Source organism: Diabrotica virgifera, chromosome 2, assembly GCF_917563875.1.
Source record: "Diabrotica virgifera virgifera chromosome 2, PGI_DIABVI_V3a".
Lineage (NCBI taxonomy): Eukaryota > Metazoa > Arthropoda > Insecta > Coleoptera > Chrysomelidae > Diabrotica > Diabrotica virgifera.
This window is the reverse complement of record NC_065444.1, coordinates 100,168,847-100,188,763: the sequence shown is the minus strand read 5'-3', so window position 1 is coordinate 100,188,763 and position 19,917 is coordinate 100,168,847. Positions and strand designations below refer to the sequence as shown.

The window sequence follows — 19,917 nt, the reverse complement described above, 5'->3', positions numbered from 1 at the left end:
TATAGTTTGTAGATGGTTAATTTTTAGTTATTCTCCTTTTTTAGTTTTTTTTGCGTCCAAAATTAAACATGGTTTTTCCTTAAATGTTTCCATTCCTGTCTCTTTTTTGCATCTCATTGTGAGTCTTCCTCTTCTTTTTTTTTCAATCCAACTTTCGTCTTTTATTCTTGCAATATGTCCTGCGTAGTCTCATTTTAGCTTTGTAATAATTATTTGTGTTATATCAGGTACTGTAGTTCTGTCTCTGAGTTATTAATCTTTAATTCAATCTCATAGAGTAACTCCTCTAATGCTTTTCCGCAGTCAACGAAACCTATTTGTAGCGATAGGTTGCATTCGGTTAACTTGAATTTGACATTTTAGTTACCAACTCTGTTTGACTGCATAGCATGTTTTGCATAGCATTTTAAATAATTTTATTATTTAAGCTATTTTTTCTAATGTTTCTTCAATATTCATCCAGATGCAGTCCAAGATGGATACGGAAACGGGCGAGATGATAGTCAAAAGAGTCAGTGTTCCGATAGGACTAGAGGAGCTCATGGAAGGGTTAGTAAAAGAAGTTCTCCTAAAGAAACCTGATGACATCTATCTTTTCGCAGCCCGATATTTTGCTCACCTACTTAGCAATAGGGATAAAAGTCAGATTCCACATTGCAAAGGTAAGCGGTTGTATAAGTTTTTATTTATTTAATTAGGTATAATAAATACATTTTTACAATTTGTAGTAGAACCCCAAATATGTTAATTATCAATTATAAATCTATAAATTATAATATATAAATCAATGATTTTATTATTATTATTTCCACTTTAGAAATCGAAACGTCAAGTATAAAGTAATTTTAATTATTATTATTATCCCGGTTATTAATAGCGTTCTTCGCCTTCCAGTTCCCAGTTTCCAGCTTCGTCGGTCGTTCCATTCGCCAGGGTGAAGATTCTTTTCCGACATTGCCTTCTGAAGCCAGTATTGTTTCAGCCTTCCTATCTTCCATCTTTCCCTTGGCATTCATTTTAGAATTTGTTTTGGCAATCTGCCGTCGTCCATTCTTTCTACATGGCCATACCAAATCAATTGTCTCCTTTGAATTTCGTCTATGATGGTTGACTTGACTTCCATTATATTTCTGATTTGGTCATTTTGTGTTCTTTCAAGCCTTGATTTTCTGGCCGATCTTCTCCCGAAGTCCATTTCCAATGCGAGTAAGCGTCGTTTCAGGGATTTAGTAAGTTTCGTATCCATAGAGCACTATACTTTTAAACATGGAGTTAAAGATAAGATGTTTTCTTTGATTAGATAGTTCTTTTGACCATATCATCGGGTTTAGGCATCCAATCACCCTTTTTCCTTTCACGATCCTCTGCTCTATCTCTTTTTCAGTGCCCCACTCTTGTTAATTGTTGTTCCCAAATATACATATTCCTCACAGTCCTTGATTGCTTCTTGTTCGTTAACTATTAGATCTTCTACTTCAGTCCCGATGCATAAGTATTGCGTTTTGTTTCTATCAAGTTGAATTCCCATCCCTGAACAAGATCGTCTCCAGTGTTTTAGTGCTTCATTTAAATAGATCTTAGATAGTACTGGGGAGAGGCAGCATCCTTGTCGTAATCCTTTTGTTACTGGAAATTCTTCTGATAAGGTGTTGTTTAGTTTGATTTTTGATGTGGCTTTATTGTATAGTTGTTTGACCGCGGCGATGATCGTGTTATTTAAGGAAGATCGTTCAAGGGACTCCCACAGCTTTCTCACAAAAATCGTGACATATGCTTTTGTGAGATCCACAAATAAAGATGTGTTTCCTGGCTTCTTGCAACTTTCTTTTCATTAAGTTTTGTTAGGTTAAATATGTGGTCTAAGCAAGATCTTCCAGCTCTAAAACCGGCTTGCTGTTAAATTTCATGAAGTTCTCATGATAAATGTAGTAGTGACCGAGGTACACCTGTAGTTTCCGCAGATATCTTTTGAACCTTTTTTGTGAGTTGCACTTTAAGATACCTTATTAGTTTTGGTGTTCCGTGTTTTAGAAGTTCTGCTGATATGTTCTCCGGCCCGGATGCTTTGTTGTTAAATTTAATAAATTAAAATTAATAAATTAACGTAATTTTAATTAAAACTGAAATACAGGGTGTTTCATGAATAATTGGAAATATTTTAACTGTAGATTCCTGAGCTCAAAATATTACGGTTTAATCAAAATGCTTCCTATCCCGAAAATGCTTGCTAAGGGAGCTAAATCTCTTTGAAGATAGCGTCTTTTAATTAGGTTTTTTTTAAATACCTCCAGAACGCTACTGTTTTGAAAAACGAAAACTGGAACACCTATTTATCTTCCAGAGATATCCATAATCGATTCCATAAATTGCAAATTTCTAGTACATAGGCTCACATAGGTGTAGAGTGTAGAGAGTTTCTAGTAGGTACATAGGTTTCACGGTCATAGGCTTTTGGGTAAGGCAACGGTTAATTTATTGCATAACTTTTTTGTCTTTAACTTTTAAGCATTTTTGACACTGGATTATTAAATTGTGAGGTAGTCGGTAGGACACACCGTGTTCTAGAAAAATCTTTTTGAAAATTTTTCGTTTTTTGAATTTGAAAAAGATAAAAAAATAATTAAAAGAAAACTGTGTATTTTGCCAACTTAAAAGCAGTAATCGTAACTTTTAGAACTAAAATACCTCATAATTTAATAATCTAATGTCAAAAATGCTTAAAAAAGACACAACAAGATAATGTGGTACAATAACCGTTGACTATTATAACGTTGATTATTAGTCGGATTTGTAAATTCGGCCTTTCATTTCTTTCCCGATATTTTTATTTTACCAGATTGTTTCAATCAGTCAACCTGAAGCTCTGTTTGTTCTATTCACTTTTGATCTTTCACTTCTCTTTCGAGCTTTCCTTATCTTGATGGTGTGATCCTTAATTATTGAAACTCCATCACTTGTTCTATTACATATTTGTTTTTCTAGCTCTAATTTTTATCTTAGTAGATTTGCATATATACCCATGCATTTAGTCTTCTGTGCGAAGATAAACATGTTAAATTTTCTGGTGGATGTATTAAATTGGTGTAGCATACGTTGTAAATCATATTCAGTTTGAGAGATTGGTATTGCGTCGTCTGAATAGCAGATTATTTTATATTATTTGCTCCCATTTGGTGTCCTTTCTTAGTTATTAGTTTTTATTATTTCGTTTATGATCATGTTAAACAATAAAGGGCTAAGGGAATCCCCCTGTCTGATCTTATTGCGAACTTTAATTGGGTCAGTTAGTTCTTCTTCTACTTTTACTTTTAAAGTGTTTTTCTGGTAAATATTTTCGATTGTTTTGATTATTTTTAGACGTATCTGTCTTACGTACAATAGATGGATATCATCCTTTAATTTGGCCTCGTCACATGCGTTGTTAAGGTCCACGAAACATATCTAGTTGTTTATATTTGTTTCCACAAGTTTGAACGAAATACTGTTAGGTACCAGGCACTATCTAGCTCTCTTTAGCTGGAGATAAGAAAATTCCTATGTATCTACACATAATATGTATACATATAAAATACACATGTATATGTTACCGGCCGAACCCGATTTCAGGAAAAACTAGTTTGGCCTAGACCAAACTAGTTTGTCCTAAGCGCGTTAGGATAAACTAGTATGGCCTAGGCCAAACTAGTTTATCCTGATATAAATACACACACTTCGGGCCAAACTAGTTTGGACTAGGCCAAACTAGTTTATCCTGATATAATAAAGACTCACACTTCAGGATAAACTAGTACGGCCTAGTCTAAACCAGTTTAGCCGAGTCGAAAACATTTAGCGAACATGTAATTTTACATGCGGGGTATTCCCAAATCACGTCCCAACGGGGATGTCAAAACAAATTATACATCAATATTATTGTATCATAAATATGATACATCAAATGAAGATATTGATACATGCTATAAATCAATATATTCTTGTATAATTAAATAATATAAAAAATAATAAATAAAAGGATGAGGTTTTCTCCAAAAATTAAAAGTAAAGATAGACTTACAAATAAAATCGAGTACGAATTAATATTGTTTTCACCAATTTTGAAAAACTGTGAAAACTTTGAATTATCCACGTCCGTCTGTCCGTCCGTCCGTCTGCCTGTCTGTCCGTGAACTCAACTTCTTTGTCATTATACCAGAAAGAATGACAAATGAGGTGTCAAATGAAAGCTTATAATCCAAGGATGGTACTAAAGGTGAGAAATTTGACATAAACTATCTGTCCGTCTGACCGCGAATATAACTCATCCGTCACTATATCAGGTAGAATGACAAATGAGGGATCAAATAAAAGCTTATAATCCAAGGATGGTACTAAAGGTGAGAAATTTTACCTAGGCTGTCTGTCCGTCCGGCCGCGAATATAAATCATCCGTCACTATTTCAGGTATAATGAAAAATGAGGTGCCAAATGAAGGGTCTAGGACGTTTCATCGCCGCCGTTTCGATGCCGCCAGTTCGATGCCGATGCCGGCCGATTCATCGTCAGTCAATTAATCGCTATCTGATATATTTCCGAATTTTCGACAGTTACAATTATTAGTTATTTTTAGTATTAATTAGGAATTCTAGGAAATGCGAGATATGACGGCGATGAAATGGACTGGCGATGAGCCGGCGGCATCGAAACGGCCGGTGATGAACCGGCGGCATCGAAACGTCCCATTTCGCAAATGAAAGCTTATAACATAGCACTCTATTCTCCAAGTCGCCATCTCTGAGGTCTCTATCTATCACAGCATTTCCTATGTGAGTTTTCCATCTTACAGCAGGTCTTCCTCTCCATCTTCTTCCCCGCGGGTCCCAGTCCAGTAATCTTTTCGGCCACCTGTGCTCCGGCATTCTTTGTACATGCCCGTACCATTTCAGGGCTCTATTTTTACTACCACAACTTTTTTGTAATTGACCATTCTACTTCTATTCTGTTTCATATTTCCTCTGTTCTTATTCTATCCTACCTGGTAATTTGTAGCCACCTTCTCATAAACTCCAATTCAATTGTTCGTATTTTATTTCGTATTATTGTTGTCACTGTCACTGGCCATTCTTTCGCTCTTGTAGGGCAATATTCAGCACTATGCCCTGAAAAATACTTTCTTGTTTTCTTTAGTTAGAGTGTTCTTACATATCACAATATCACTCCATGGAGTGCTTTCGTGGCTTGTTTTCCCCGTACTATTTTCATTTCTATATCTTTCATACAAGTGCCATATAGGTTTATCATTTACCCTAAATACTTCAAAGTCTTACATCTCTTAATAGTGTCTTCTAAACTTACGTTTAAATCAGCAACCAATCTGTAATCAATTATTTTCGACTAGATTAAAATGGTTTAGATTAGGCTAAACTAGTTTATCTTGATATAAAAACATACACTTCAGGATAAACTAGTTTTTCCTGAAATCGGGTTTGGCCGATAACATACAGTATGGTGCAAATGAAAGGAGTAAATTCGTTATTTCGTAAACCGGCGATATTAAGGCAAAATCCCGAAATAGGTCGATTTTTATTTTTAGATTATGTTTTAGTATATATATCACACGCGTGAAGTCATCTATCTGGGGGTGATGACGTAATCGATAATTTTTTTAAATAAGAATAGGGGTCGTGTGCTAGCTCATTTGAAAGGTTATTCAATTCTCTATTCAATAATGTAAACATCAACATAATTATTTATACAGGGTGCCCAAAAACAATTTTTTAAATAAATTAATTTACAAAAAAAGAAGAATGTATGTAATTTATTTAATACAAAATACTTTGTACTGTTATCAAGAAATGGAAAAAAATGTTTATTTGAAAAATCAAATTGCTTTTCGCTTAAATTCAATTTTTAAGTCAGCTTCCGCTAGGTACCTGCTTTTTGGAAGTTTTAACAATTAATTTAAACGAAAAGCAATGTTAATTTTTCGAATAAACTTTTTTCCTGTTTTCTGACAGTATTAGATGTATTTTGAATTAAATAAATTACAAACATTCTTCTTTTTTTGTCAATTAATTTAATTTAAAAAATTGTTTAACGATGTTAATGTTTATATTACTGAATAGAGAATTGAATAGCCTTTCAAATGAGCTAGCACACGACCCATATTCTCATTTGAAAAAATCATCGATTACATCATCACGCCCATATGGATGACGTCACTTTTATGATATAATATGCCAAAATATCATAATTTAAAAATAAAAATCGACCTGTTTATTTTTGTATTTTTCCGTAAAGTGGCCGGTTTACGAAATAACGAATTTATTCCTTTCATTTGCACCATACTGTATATACACAAACGAGATAGTTTTCTCCATTTTTTGTTAATTTTTAGCCTCTTGGGATGCTAAAGGATGGAGCTTTTTGGCAACCAAAAACTTCGAGTTTTTAGAATTATATATTATTACTTATTAGGATAATAATCAAATAATTTTGTTCATATTATTTATGTATTAAATAATGACTTTTCTTTTAGCGAAAACTTTAAGAAGTGTCCAAACTCTAAAGGATAAACCCGAGCCAGTGAAGTCCTTCAGAACCTCGAAATTATCCAAGCAATTAAGCATCAGAGAGGATCCTTTAGAATCGCCCATCGTTTCCCAAAAACCGAAAATGTATCACAGAAACGAGCTGAAATACAAAAGGAGACACACTGGACCACCAACAAATTTAGACAACAACCAAAAAGTCGACATTCGAAGAAAATATGCAAGAAGTGTATCTACTGAGAAACAGAGACCTCTACTTCCTTTAGTAGAGTCAAACAATAATAAAAATAATATTAAAACAAGCAAAGATTTATCTAGACGAGGTAATAATAATATAACTGAAAAGCTCATGAAAACTAGTGCAGTTAATGAAAAAGAAGACGAAAACATTAATAACAACAACAATAGTGAGACTATAAAAGATACAGAAGATAAGTCTAGTTTAAAAATTACCGAGGAAGATACATACGCATCAGAAATAAATTCAGAAAGAAGTGAAAAAAGCATATCAGATAATACAGAAATTACCGAAAGCATTATTAAAGAAGATCAGAAAGATGAAGACAAGTCTGCAGAAAGCAATCTGATTTTCTCAGAAAGTGATGAAAAGCCAAAAGATACAAACGAGAAAATATTTAAAATAGAAGAAGACACTCAAAAAGATTTTGATACAAAAATTAATAGTCCAACTAAGCAGGTAGAAAGATTGGAAGTACTTGAGAAGGAGTGCATAACTACACATACTGAGAGTAAAAATACAAGTGAAATAGAAGAAGATACACAAAGAGCTTTTGTTACAAAAATTGATAGTCCAACTAAGCAGGAGGAAAAATCGGAGGTAAATGAAAATGAGGGCCTCGTTACACATATTGAGAGCAAGAATACAACAAATGAAATAAATAATTCTTCCAGTACTACCGATCAGCCAACTTTTACCATAGAAAAAGAATATATCCAAAATGAAAATGAAATGCAGGAAAAGCTGACGTCTTCTAGAACTATCAATGATGAGGAAATCAGCAAAATTCTAATCTCTAGCATTTCAACAACTTCAGCAACTGACTTAAAAGAATCAAATAAAATTAAAAGCGAAAATGAAAATGTCACATACCTAAAACAAAATGTAATTATGGAAGGAAGTTTAAATGCAGAGACTAAGGAAGGCATATCTAATATTGACAAAAAAGAAGCTGCTAAAGAAAAGATACTACTAGAGAGTAAAATTAATGATGATAAAGAAGATAACCCAGATGGTATAAGTGATGATAGCTTAGAATTAAATCAAGAATACGATGACGATGTTTTCATTACCGAAGAAGTTGTAGAGGAAACGAACGTAAAAGATTTGGATAACAGTATTGAAGGAAATATAGGAGAATTAAAAACAACTGAAATAGAAGAAAACATTGAAAATCCAGATTTTCGTAAAGAAGTAGTAGAAGATACAATGAATACTAATCAAGTTATTTTGGATGAAAAAGAAATAAATAAAAACGAGCAGACATCTCTTCAAATCAGGGACACTGATAAAAATGATGCCATAAGAATAACTGAAATAGAAATTAATAAAGAAACTACTACGGACCAAAATAATAAGATTTCAGTTGACAATGAAACTGAAGGTCAAACTAAAGAAAAAAACAAGAACGAAATAAAATTTAGCAGCATTGAACAAAAAGGAGATTTAGAGACGGAAAAATCTTACAATCTTGAAAATGAGGAAAAAATGGAAAGTACAAATGTTGACAAAAATCAAGAAATGAACAAAAATGAAAAAAGTGAAAATAAATGCAATGAAGACCAAAATTTAGAGAATCAACCAGAAAAAGATATTATTAAAATTCTTACAGTTACTGAAAAAGATAATGGTAATAAAATAGAGGAAGATATAGTGAAAGTAAGCACCCAGCAGTTATCGTCTTCAACAGAAGTAGAAAATAAAAATACAGGCGACATCTTAGACATAAATACTGAAAATTCAGACAATATACACGAAGTTAGTAAAAACAGTGATACTAAAGTCGAAAATGAAATTAAATATACTGAAAGCGAAATCATAGAAAATAACTCTGCAGAGGATAAAACCTATATTATTGAAGAAAGTAAAACAACCGAAGAAATTGATGAAAACGACAAACTAAAAGAAGAACATGTAAAAGAAATGCTTGAAAATACCCAAGAAAAATTGGAAGTCAAAATACAAACTACAGACGGCACCTTCAAAATAGATAGCCCCATTATATCTAGTGATGCAACTAAGCCACCGGAAGTTGAGGAAATGAGATCTGATTCTAATGTAACTACTGACAAAACTATTTCTCCAACTTTAGAATCTATACCTGATGACAACAGTTCTTTGGAAAAATCTGATGGCCGCATAGCTGAAGCAATCAGTGAAATCAATGAAAATATAGAGCAAATTAATCGTAAAGAACATATTAAAGAAATGAGTGAAACATCTATAGACACTAATGATTCAAACGAGAAGATTATAGAAGATACCGACATAAAGCAAGAAGAAGCTGCAACAGAAAATAGGACTGAAACGAGTACCATTAATAAAGACAAAGAAGATAGTGCAACTTCTAAAAACGACTCTCACAAAAGTAGTGATACCAGTGAACTTATTCAAAACACCGACAATAGTTTATTTGCAGAAGAACATATAGCAAGTGGAGGTAGTTCATACAGAGAACCTCTCTCCGAAAATAACAAAGAGCCCAAAGATGATATAGTTGTAAAAGAAACTGATTTTAAAGTTAAAAATATTCCTTCCAGTTCTAACACAGTTAGTACAGAAAGTGTTAATGCAGTGGAAGAAATTACAAGTGACAAGGAAATAATTGATGAAATAAAAGTTGGTAATGGAGAGAATAATGTTAAAGATAAAGAAGAAACGCAAGTTTCTTGCGTTGATAATGTAGAATGCGTAATTGATAATGTAGAAGCAAAAATTGAGGCTGCTCAAACAATTAACAACAATGAATCCAATAAGAATGAAATCCTTTCAAATGAGAACGAGAAATTACTAAAGGCAGAAAAAAGCCATGAACAATGTAATAAGGATATTACAGAAACTAAGTCTGCTGAAGGAACAACTGAAGTAAAGATAGATACAGCAACTATAAAAGAAACTATATATTTAGGAAACGAAGGGTTATTAAATAATGATAATGATTTTACAAAAAACTCTCAAGATAATAACTTAAAATTGGAAAATAACAAAACAACTAATCAAAATATAATTGCAGTAATTGTGAGTGATGAAAACAAAAGTACAAATAATAAAACTGATAGTAAAGAAAAAGAAAACCTTTCTGAAATATCCTTAGATGTAACAAAAAGCAGCGAAAACTCTAATAAAGAAGCAATAGAAACAGAAATTGATGTAACTAATGATAGAATCAGTTTCAATCAAGGCACAAGTACTACTGAAATTGAAAAACAAATAGAAGATACAGCTGAAGATACACTATTAAGTACCGTCAACGAAACTGTTCAAAATTCTACAGATGGAGACTTACAAAAGGAGAATAATAAGAGCAAAAATCAAGATAAACCTGAAATTGATGGCGGTGATAATAACAAAAGAAAGAAAAGAGAAATTGGCGAAACTGAGACCCAGGATTTATTAGAAAATAGTAGTGTTAATATTAACGCAGAACATAATAATCCAAGTAAAAATGAAAAATCTGTTACTCAAAAAACTTTAGTAAGTTCAATGGAAACTGAAAAACTCCAACATGATATAGTGGAAACGACAGATTCCGAAGTAAAATCAGATATAAAAGATGAAGCTACCCAAGAACCTTGTGTGGCAAAAGAAATACAAGATTCAGAGCCAGACTTGGTAGATAGAGTAGCTAAAAATTACGTTACCTATATTATAGATAATGACAGATTATTAACAGTTGACAAGAACTCAATAATAAACGAGGAAGACATTGATAAAGTAGATATTCAGGAGGAAGTAAAAAATATAATCCAAGAATCAAATACCAATGAAACTATAGTACAAGACAACGTTGATAAAGATGTATTGAAAGAAAATGATAAGAAAGATGGTAAATTAGACGAAAACAAAGAAATTTCCCTAACAGAAATTATAACACAAAAAGGTAATGAGTTAGAATTACAAGAACAAACCCAGGAAAACAATGAATGTGAAACTAAATCCGAAAATATCGTAATTAAAAATAATTTAATAAATGAAGCAATAAATACAGACAATTTAAAAAACGTTTCTCAGTTTAACAAAGAAAAGCTACATGAAGAAATACAGAACGTACATGCAGAGATAATACAAAGTATAGAAGAAGATGCATCAGATAAAGGAGATGTAAATGACGATCCTTTAAAAGTTGCAAAGATTGAATCAGAACCAATTGAAGTTGAGGAGGCTATAACTAAAACAATAATCCATCCATTACATAATGAAAAAAATCTCACCAAATCTACTGAAAAAGACGAGATTAACAAAAACGTTGTGGATATTAAAACTGATAACAACACAGATACTGACAAGAAGAATGATAGTAACAATATAAATTCAAACAGTGAAGAAGCTAAAACTACTAACAGTGATACTGAAGAAGATTCTCATACACAATTAATCAACTCAACACTAGAAATTGCAGAATCTGGCCTTATAGCCCATAAAGTAAAAAAGTTTTTAAATGATTTTATAGACAGGGAACAAAACAATGTTCAACATTTATCCCAACCTTCAAGTGCTAATGGAAATTACCAAAATGAAAAGCCCAAAATAGCTACCGAGATTCCGCCAGTAAATGGAATAAAACGGACCATAAGTTTTGACAGTTCAAAGCTTAAAGAAGAGCTTAAGCGAGTAGAAGAAGAATCAAAGTTAACTAATTTCAAAAGCAGCTATAATCCATATTTGTTACGCAAAGAAATTCAGGATGCAGCAAAGCTTAAAACAGTTGAAGATTCAGTCTTAAATAGTGATGAAAATACAAACAAAGATACTACATCTCTTGAACAACTTGTACCTGCTGTTATAACAATTCAATCTTCTTGGAAAAGGTTTAAAGAAAGAAAACAAAAACAAAAAACTAAAATCATAAATGAACAAGGTATACCAACTGATATAATTAAAATGAATAAAAATAATGAAGCAAGGGAAACAAATGATGCAGTCAAAGTTTCCGAAGCGAATACTATTGAAAATATAAAAGATAACCTGGAAAATAATCCAGAAAATAAAAATCAAAATTGTGATGAAACTATCACCGTCAGTGATCAAGTCAGTGATGAAAAATCGAGTACTAACAATCAGTCTGAAGTTAAAATTTTTGAAGAAAATTTAAAACAAGCCATGGAACATACCGATAGCAATATAATACAAAATAATTTAAGAGAGAAAAGAAGTATTACAGAAAATCTAGATTTTGGAGCAACTGTTCAAGCTGCATTAGCTATCCAACGAATGTGGCGAGGATATAGAGTTAGAAAAACATTAACCAAGAACAACGAAAATAATGATGATAAAGTGCAGGAGCCAAAAAAGAAATCAATAGGTAAGTAATAAATTTGTCAAAAATACTCGCGTTCTTTCCCAGTCAGTCAGAAAAAGTTCTCAGTCACTCCTAAACCAAAGGTTAATCCTTTTAAATCTACAGGTTTAGCCATACAGCTCACACTCCCTCTAAAGGGAAAATTTACATCACTGATATCTACGGTATTAAAAGGATTTAGCTCTGGTGAAACTCTTTCCGTGTATCTCCTAAAAATTTTCGTACACATCTGGTCGTCGCGTCGCGAGTAGTAAAGCTTTCTGCATGGTCATATGTATAAAGATTATTTTCATTTAGATTCAGCTTTTTTATGATTTCCTGAAGGTTCTTCTAAATGACTCCAGTCATCATCATCATCATTTAACCCGGATCTATTCACTGCTGGATATAGGTCTCCCTCAGTCTTTTCCATGTATTCCTGTTTTTTGCTGTTTGCATCTAATTTTTGTCGATCAGTTTTATGTCATCGGACCATCTTGTTGGCGGACGACCTTTACTCCGATATGCTTCTTGTCTTGGTCTCCAGTGTATTATTCGCTGTGTCCATCTGTTATCTGACATTCTAGCTATGTGCCCCACCCAGTTCCACTTAAGGATCATAATTCTTTCTATGACATATGTCACTCTTGTTCTCCGTCTTATTTCCTTGTTCGTAATCCGATTACTATAGTCCAGTCGGGTTAGACCAGACGAATAACAGGCCTAATCTTGCATTAGGAGATGCCCCAAATTTTATTTTTTTAATCTTTAGGGGGGTCAATAGTAGTGTAAATTTAAAATCTCGACTGAATTCCGCCGTTGTGTTAGAAGCCATCTTGATTTTAAATAAGAACCGTTTTTGCTCAATATCTCCGCCATTTTCAACTTTTCGACAAAAAGTATAACAACTAAAGTTGTTGAAAATGTGATTTTCTATCATTTCTATTCTTACAATGTTTTCGTGTTGTCGATATTTTCCGAGTTATGGTGGAAAATAATGACAGTTAGAGCATAATTATTGAATTATCACCTTTATTATTAGTTTTATGACACAAATGTTCCTATACAAAAACAGAGAGAATAAAATTCTACACACTTTTAATCTCTTTCATTTTCTTGTCAAAGTTAATATTTAAGGTAGTACGTATGCAATAATGGCGCGAACGTAAGACCTGATTGCTTTGGTAGCAATTGTTTTTGTTCAATATCTACGTCATTTTCAACTAAAATTGTTCCAAATATGAGTTCCTACAATTTCTTTTTAACAATTTTTTTCATGAGGTTCATATTTTCCAAGTTAAGTGGGAAAATAGTAAAAAGTGGTGGGGGGAGCATAATTACTGAATTGAATCTTGTTTCCGAGCTGCCCTAAATTTTATAATTCTATCCTTTAGGGGAGATCAATAGTAGTGTAAATTTTAAATCTCGACTGAATTCCGCGGTTGCATTAGCCGCCATATTGATTTTAAAGGAGAACCGTTGTTGCTTAATATCTCCGCTATTTTCAACCTTTCGACAAAAACGGTAGGAACTAAAATTGTTGGAAACGCAATTCCCTACAATTTTTTTCCACATTTTTTTTATGCGATCAATATTCTCCGAGTTAAGGGGGAAAAGAGTGGAAGCGTAGGGGAAACATAAGTATTGAATTGTCTCATTTATTATCAACTTCTCGACATAATTGTACATAAAAAAAAATAAAGAGAATTATATTTTGTACAATTTTTGAAACTTCCAATGAAACACCAATTAAACTAATACATACATAAAAGACATAAATAATAACTTATATGCATTAAGTTCATTTACTTTTATTAATTAGCGGGTTTTATTGGTTGAATTTGTCTGTGATTATTAAGTTTCATGTCAGCTAACATATTTTAATGTTTCAACATTTTTTTTTTAATTTTGGACCCTGTTAGGGGGAATTTTCCCATTCCCCACCCCCTCGTAGACCCTCCACTGGTTCTCTCGAAAAATTGTAGTAAATCGTAATTGCAACAATTTCAAGTGTTACACTTTTTGTCGAAAAGTTAAAAATGGCGGAGATATTGAACAAAAACAATTGCTATAAAATCAATCAGGTCTTACGCTCGGGCCTTTACCGCATACGTACTACCTTAAATATTGATTTTATCAAAAAAATGAAAAAAATAAAAATTGTACAAAATTTAATTCGCTTCATTTTTGTACAGGTTAAAATTTGTTGTTAAACTAATAATAAACGATATAATTCAATAAATCAATAATTATGCTCTAACTGTCATTATTTTTCCCCATAAATCGGAAAATATTGACCGCACGAAAAAAATTGTAATAAACGAAATTATAGAAAATCACATTTTCAACAATTTCAGTTTTTATACTTTTTGTCGAAAAGTTGAAAATGGCGGAGATATTGACCAAAAACGGTTCTCGTTTAAAATCAAGATGCCGGCTAACGCAACGGTAAAATTCAGTGGAGAGTAATTTATACTACTATTGACGCCCCCTAAAGATTAGGAAAATAAAATTTGGGGCAGCTCATAATGCAAGGTCAAATGCTATCCCGACTCGCCTACTACGAGAAATGCAAATTATCGAGTGTTCCTTGGCTCTTTGTGCAACACAAATTTTATTTCTTATTTTCTTGGTTACTGTTAAAGTTTCTACATCATAATATGTAAGTACTGGCAACAAGCACTGATTAAAGACTTTTCTTTTGAGATACATATATAGACAGTTCTGACTTAAGGACATAGCTCAGCTTGCCGAATGCCACCCAAGTGAGTCCAATGCGCCGGCTTAGTTCCCACGTTTGATTATTTCCTACTATGTGTATCTCATGCCCGAAGTACTTAAAAGAGGTGGTTGTAGTTTCTCCACTTGCGATACTGCATCATCGATGTTGTCAACAAAAAGAACAATATCGTCAGCGAACCTCAAATGACTAAGTATTTCTCCGTTGACATTAATTCCTTTTTCACTCAGCTTTGCGTTCTTAAACTATGCTCTAATTATGTTGTTAACAATTTTTGGCGAAATTGTGTCCCACTGTCGCACTTCCCATTTAATTTTAAATGCGTTGGTCTTTTTATCTGCCAGTGCCAGTTTCACGCTGGGCTGGCTGTCGCATTTTGATAGATGTATTTATTCATGTTTATATAGCGATGATCTATACGGCACTCTGTCGTCCATATTCTCTATTGCCTCCGTATTTGAATTTCCAAATCTTTGTACTTGCGACCTTTTCAGTACGAAGATTATTGTTGTTAGGTATCGTCCCATCAATAATTATTGTTTGTCTTGTTAATTTCTTAACTAGTACGAGATCTGTAGTGGGATTACGAACAGTCATTGTTGGGCAGGATTCGAAAAAAATGAATGCATTTAAATTACATTGGACCAAGATTTTGGCCCTACACTCTTAAAGATAATATGTATTTACCTTTACATAATATTACTAAGATATTTTACTCTTAATCTAACTTTGATTTGGCTCCTTTTGCTATCGTCAAATCAATTATTTTCATGCTGAGAATATTTGAATTTTTTATTTGAACAATACTTGGTTTTACCAATTTGCTTGGTTTCCAATGAACCAATTCTCTTTAGTTTTTTACATACTTCCTAATAACACCAAACGTTCCATGTATGTTCCTAGAATGTACACACAGGACATTGAAAACATTCCTGGAATGTCCTCAAAAGCACAAGAACGTCCCCTAAATGTCCCAGGAAAGTCCTGTGTCAGCATTTTAAACATTCCTTGAATGTCTTGTTGGAACATTTCATGAATGTCTACGAATGGACATTCACAGTATATTTTTTAGACAGTCCCTGGATATAGCCGCTAATGTGACATAATACCTCCGATTTGTTTTTTCATGAGTTTTGTAAGAGAGACAAAAAACTTTTTTTACAGTCACCTTCTGTTTTCATATGATATTTTTTGACATGTTTTGTAGTAAATTCAAATATCTATTTACTACAAAACATGTCAAAATTTACATGTGAAAACAGGAGATGACCCCTAAAAATGGTTTTTCTTCTCCTACAAAATTCATGAAAAAGCAGATAGGAGGTATTGTCACATCACCGACGATATACCAGAAGTATATGTGGCCATACCAAATAATACATCCTTGATAAATATAAACATTTTTATTGCACACAATATTGTAATATATTTTTTTCCATAATCATCACTACGATGATGAATCATTGTATTGAACTGTACATTACAATTACAATCTCGTCATAACTGACCAATGAGCAATTTTGATTTAACCTAAATTACTACTTTTCCTTAAAATGAAGGGCTTACCCCATAGCGTCTCTTATCTAATCTAACAAAATCCTGCACTATTTTAACATAAACAGGCACACAAGCACTATGCTCTGCTTTTCACTATCACCTATCACTCAAACTAGTTCAAAAGGCTTTGTCCTCTTCAATCTTATAGTTTGCCCAGTAGTATCGAGGAGCTGGATTTCCTCAATATTCTCCTACTTATGAAGTTGTTGCTCGTGACTTCCTGCCATCTTCTTGATGATTATATCCGGGTCTAGGACGTTTCATCGCCGCCGTTTCGATGCCGCCATTTCGATGCCGATACCGGCCGATTCATCGCCAGTCAATTAATCGCTATCTGATATATTTCCAAATTTTCGACAGTTACAATTATTAGTTATTTTTAGTATTAATTAGGAATTCTAGGAAATGCGAGATATGACGGCGATTAAATGGACTGGCGATGAACCGGCGGCATCGAAACGGCCGGCGATGAACCGGCGGCATCGAAACGTCCCATTCCGTTATATCCTGGTTCCATTTCTAGGTCCTTATGGATATCACTGTTTGTCACATACCAAGCAAGGAGCATCTACAATATTTATCAGTATTTTGTTCTGGAATCTTTGTATAATTTTTATATTACTTGGTCTACTAAGTACCTACACCCCCATAGTGGGCATCCATAAGTCCATACAGGTCTTAATATTTGTTTATAAAGTAATAACTTTCTTTCCCTTTCTATTGCCTTTCATAGCCACAAGGCTATACGTTTCCTTCCTGGTTTTTTTGTAGACCACTTTCAGCTAATTCTAAAAAAAATTAAAATGGATGGTAATTTTTTTATTCTTTACAATTAAACATCAAAAGAAATAGGAACTATTTACAGGTAATAATATGCATAAATAATTCGTTTCGTAAAGAATAAAGAAAATTGAAAACGGATTTTATATTACTTACATAATTGTTTAAACAAAAGAGATCCAACCAGAGCAATACTAACATACAGAACAGCAAAAAAGCCGCTATAAATATAATTGTAATTTCCATTTTCCATCCAATAGATAGCGTCCTCACGCGACACTACTTACATAGAACACGCACGGCAAATTTGAAAATGAACACAAGTTGAATAGTAAATGGCCTTACTTAAAATATAGGACATTGGTAGTATGTTCATAGAATGTCTTGTGGTAACATTCCACCAATAATTTAATCAGATGTTCACCGAATGTTCCTTGAATGTCCAGGACATTCAAATATTAATAGAACTTTGATAGTACATTCCTGGAATGTTTTGTGTTGTTAGGGCTTTACGATATTTTTCTTTTGTCCCTAGACAATTTTTTGCGTTTAAACTATTTTTTATATTTCCATAATCAGAGCGTTAATTAAACACCTCTTGTGTCAAAACACATGTTTCTTGCTTTTGCAGAAACGTGTGTTGTTTTGCTACAGTTGGTAGTTTATAGTAAATATGATAAGTCTTCTACAAAGGTTTTAAATACAAATAAAAAATTTGTTTGTAGAGACCCCCGATCCTTCAGAAGAGATACCACAGCCAATGAGTCAAGAATCAGAAAACAAAGTAAAAAATTTGCTAATTGCTATACGGTCTATTATATTTTCTTATTTATTGTAGGACAAAACATCAGATCATCCAAGCAGTAAGGAAGTCGTCACCCTTTTTAGTAAAGATTCGTCTGATTCGGTACAGACAGTGATACATCAAATTGGAAATACTCAATCACCTTTACAACATTACTATTCAGGAGACATGGACCATTTATTGGATGAAATACTAGATTACCCAACAGTAAAAGAAGAGCACCTGCTCGATGATTATCAAAGCAAATTGCTAGATAAAATCTCAGGCAAAGAAAACGAAAATGACGAAGATATTAAAACACTCGAAAAAATCATATCGCCCAAACGCATTGAAGAAATTAGTCTCGTTGATTTAAAACCTAATGTGACTATTTTGCCTAAACCCGAAAAAAGTGACTCTAGAGATCGAAAATTAACCAGATCTATTGGATCAAAGTTGGAAGTATTAGAAGAGGAAGAGCCAACTAGTGAAGATGGTGTGCATAAAGAAGAGGACTCTACAAATAAAACTCATATAAACATTGAACAAAAGCATGATAATGAAATAAAACGCAATGATGACCTTGAAGGTAATTCAGAAAATCAACCAAAACCATACGAAGAGGAACATGACGTAAACAATAAGGCTAACATAAAAGATGACGACAAAGGAGCAACTTCGGAAAATGCAGATAGTATCATTTCTACAATCAGTACTGAGGGTACCTCACAAATTAGTAACAAATATAAAGCAGAAGAGAACAAGGATATGGATCAAAATCTCGATAGCACTTTAACTCAAAATTCTATAACAAATAATGAAGATCACCCTAATGTAATAAATGACCTAACAAAAAAATCAGTAAATTCAAACGACGATAATAACATAGATGTAAACGATAATAAGGAAAAGCAAAATATCGTAAACAATCATGAAAAAGAAGCTTCAATAGAAACTAATAAAGCTAAGGGTAATGCAGAAGACAAGATAGAGAATCCTATAGAAAATAGTGAGTCCGATAAAGCTATGCATAAAGATACAGAAAATTTGACAGAACAAGCTGCTAATTCCAAAGTTAATGATAGCAAAGAAATTAATAATGAAACAACAAAAGCTGTGCGCGATATTATGCAGGAAAATAAATCTGCTAGTAACAAAGAAAACAAAACAGATACCAGCGTTAATCAACAAGAAAGCGTATATCCCACAGGGGTTGAAAAAGCAGAGGACGATGATAAACAAAAACATATTTCACAAGGTAATGATATAATATTATCCGATAACAATGGCTCACAACAAAGTGAAACTTATATCGATAATGCAAGTAAACAAGAAGATATTGAAGACAAAATTACAGATGATAGCAATTCAACAACAGAAACAAAGTTAGGAAATAGCAATGATGAAAAGCTGTACACATTTTGTTCTGTTCCAACTCCTATACCAGGTGATGGAAAACCGTCACATCCTGATGTGGAAATTCTATCTACTAACGTTAGTCCAGTAACGTTATCTTCTGAATCAAAGAATGAGTCATCGGTCGAGGATAACAAAATCCTTACAAATATTAGAAATCAAGCTCTGGTTATTCCTCTTCCACTTGAGGTTCAAAAGACACTAAAAGGTAAGATTGTTTAAATTTAAAGAAAATTATTTTAAATGGTTGTACTTCCTTCTTTCAATTTATTTGTAGCTCACTTAATTAAAGTAGTTTTTTTACTGAAAAAGACATAGGTAACTTAGACTGGACAGATTATCGGCGGATAGGCCATTTTTGGGGAAAAGTTATTTACCAGCAATTTTATTGCTGGAATCGAATCCTATGATCCTATATATTAATAATATAGGTATGCAAAGTCCACAGATAGTGTGCTACTTTTTTAATAAACAAAATGGCGCCCGAAAATCGTGTTTTTTTTTAATTTTTGCTCTATAACTACAAAGATTTTAACTGTACACCAAAAACACTCAAATAAAAATTCACCGTAATTAAATTGTGCATAGAGACGTGTT

At 32.8% G+C, this 19,917-nt stretch overlaps 1 protein-coding gene across 1 annotated transcript in view; it reads left to right on the top strand.

The window, feature by feature from the left end:
* The first annotated feature begins 447 nt into the window (after positions 1-447).
* LOC114343764 (protein PFC0760c) overlaps positions 448-19,917 on the top strand; it is a 260,163-nt gene continuing 240,693 nt past the window's right edge. Inside the window, exons 1-4 of the mRNA XM_050643890.1 lie at positions 448-662; positions 6,515-12,067; positions 17,846-17,904; positions 17,959-19,528. Coding sequence (XP_050499847.1) covers positions 464-662; positions 6,515-12,067; positions 17,846-17,904; positions 17,959-19,528 — 7,381 coding nt within the window. The 5' untranslated portion in view covers positions 448-463. The remainder of the gene's footprint in view (positions 663-6,514; positions 12,068-17,845; positions 17,905-17,958; positions 19,529-19,917) is intronic.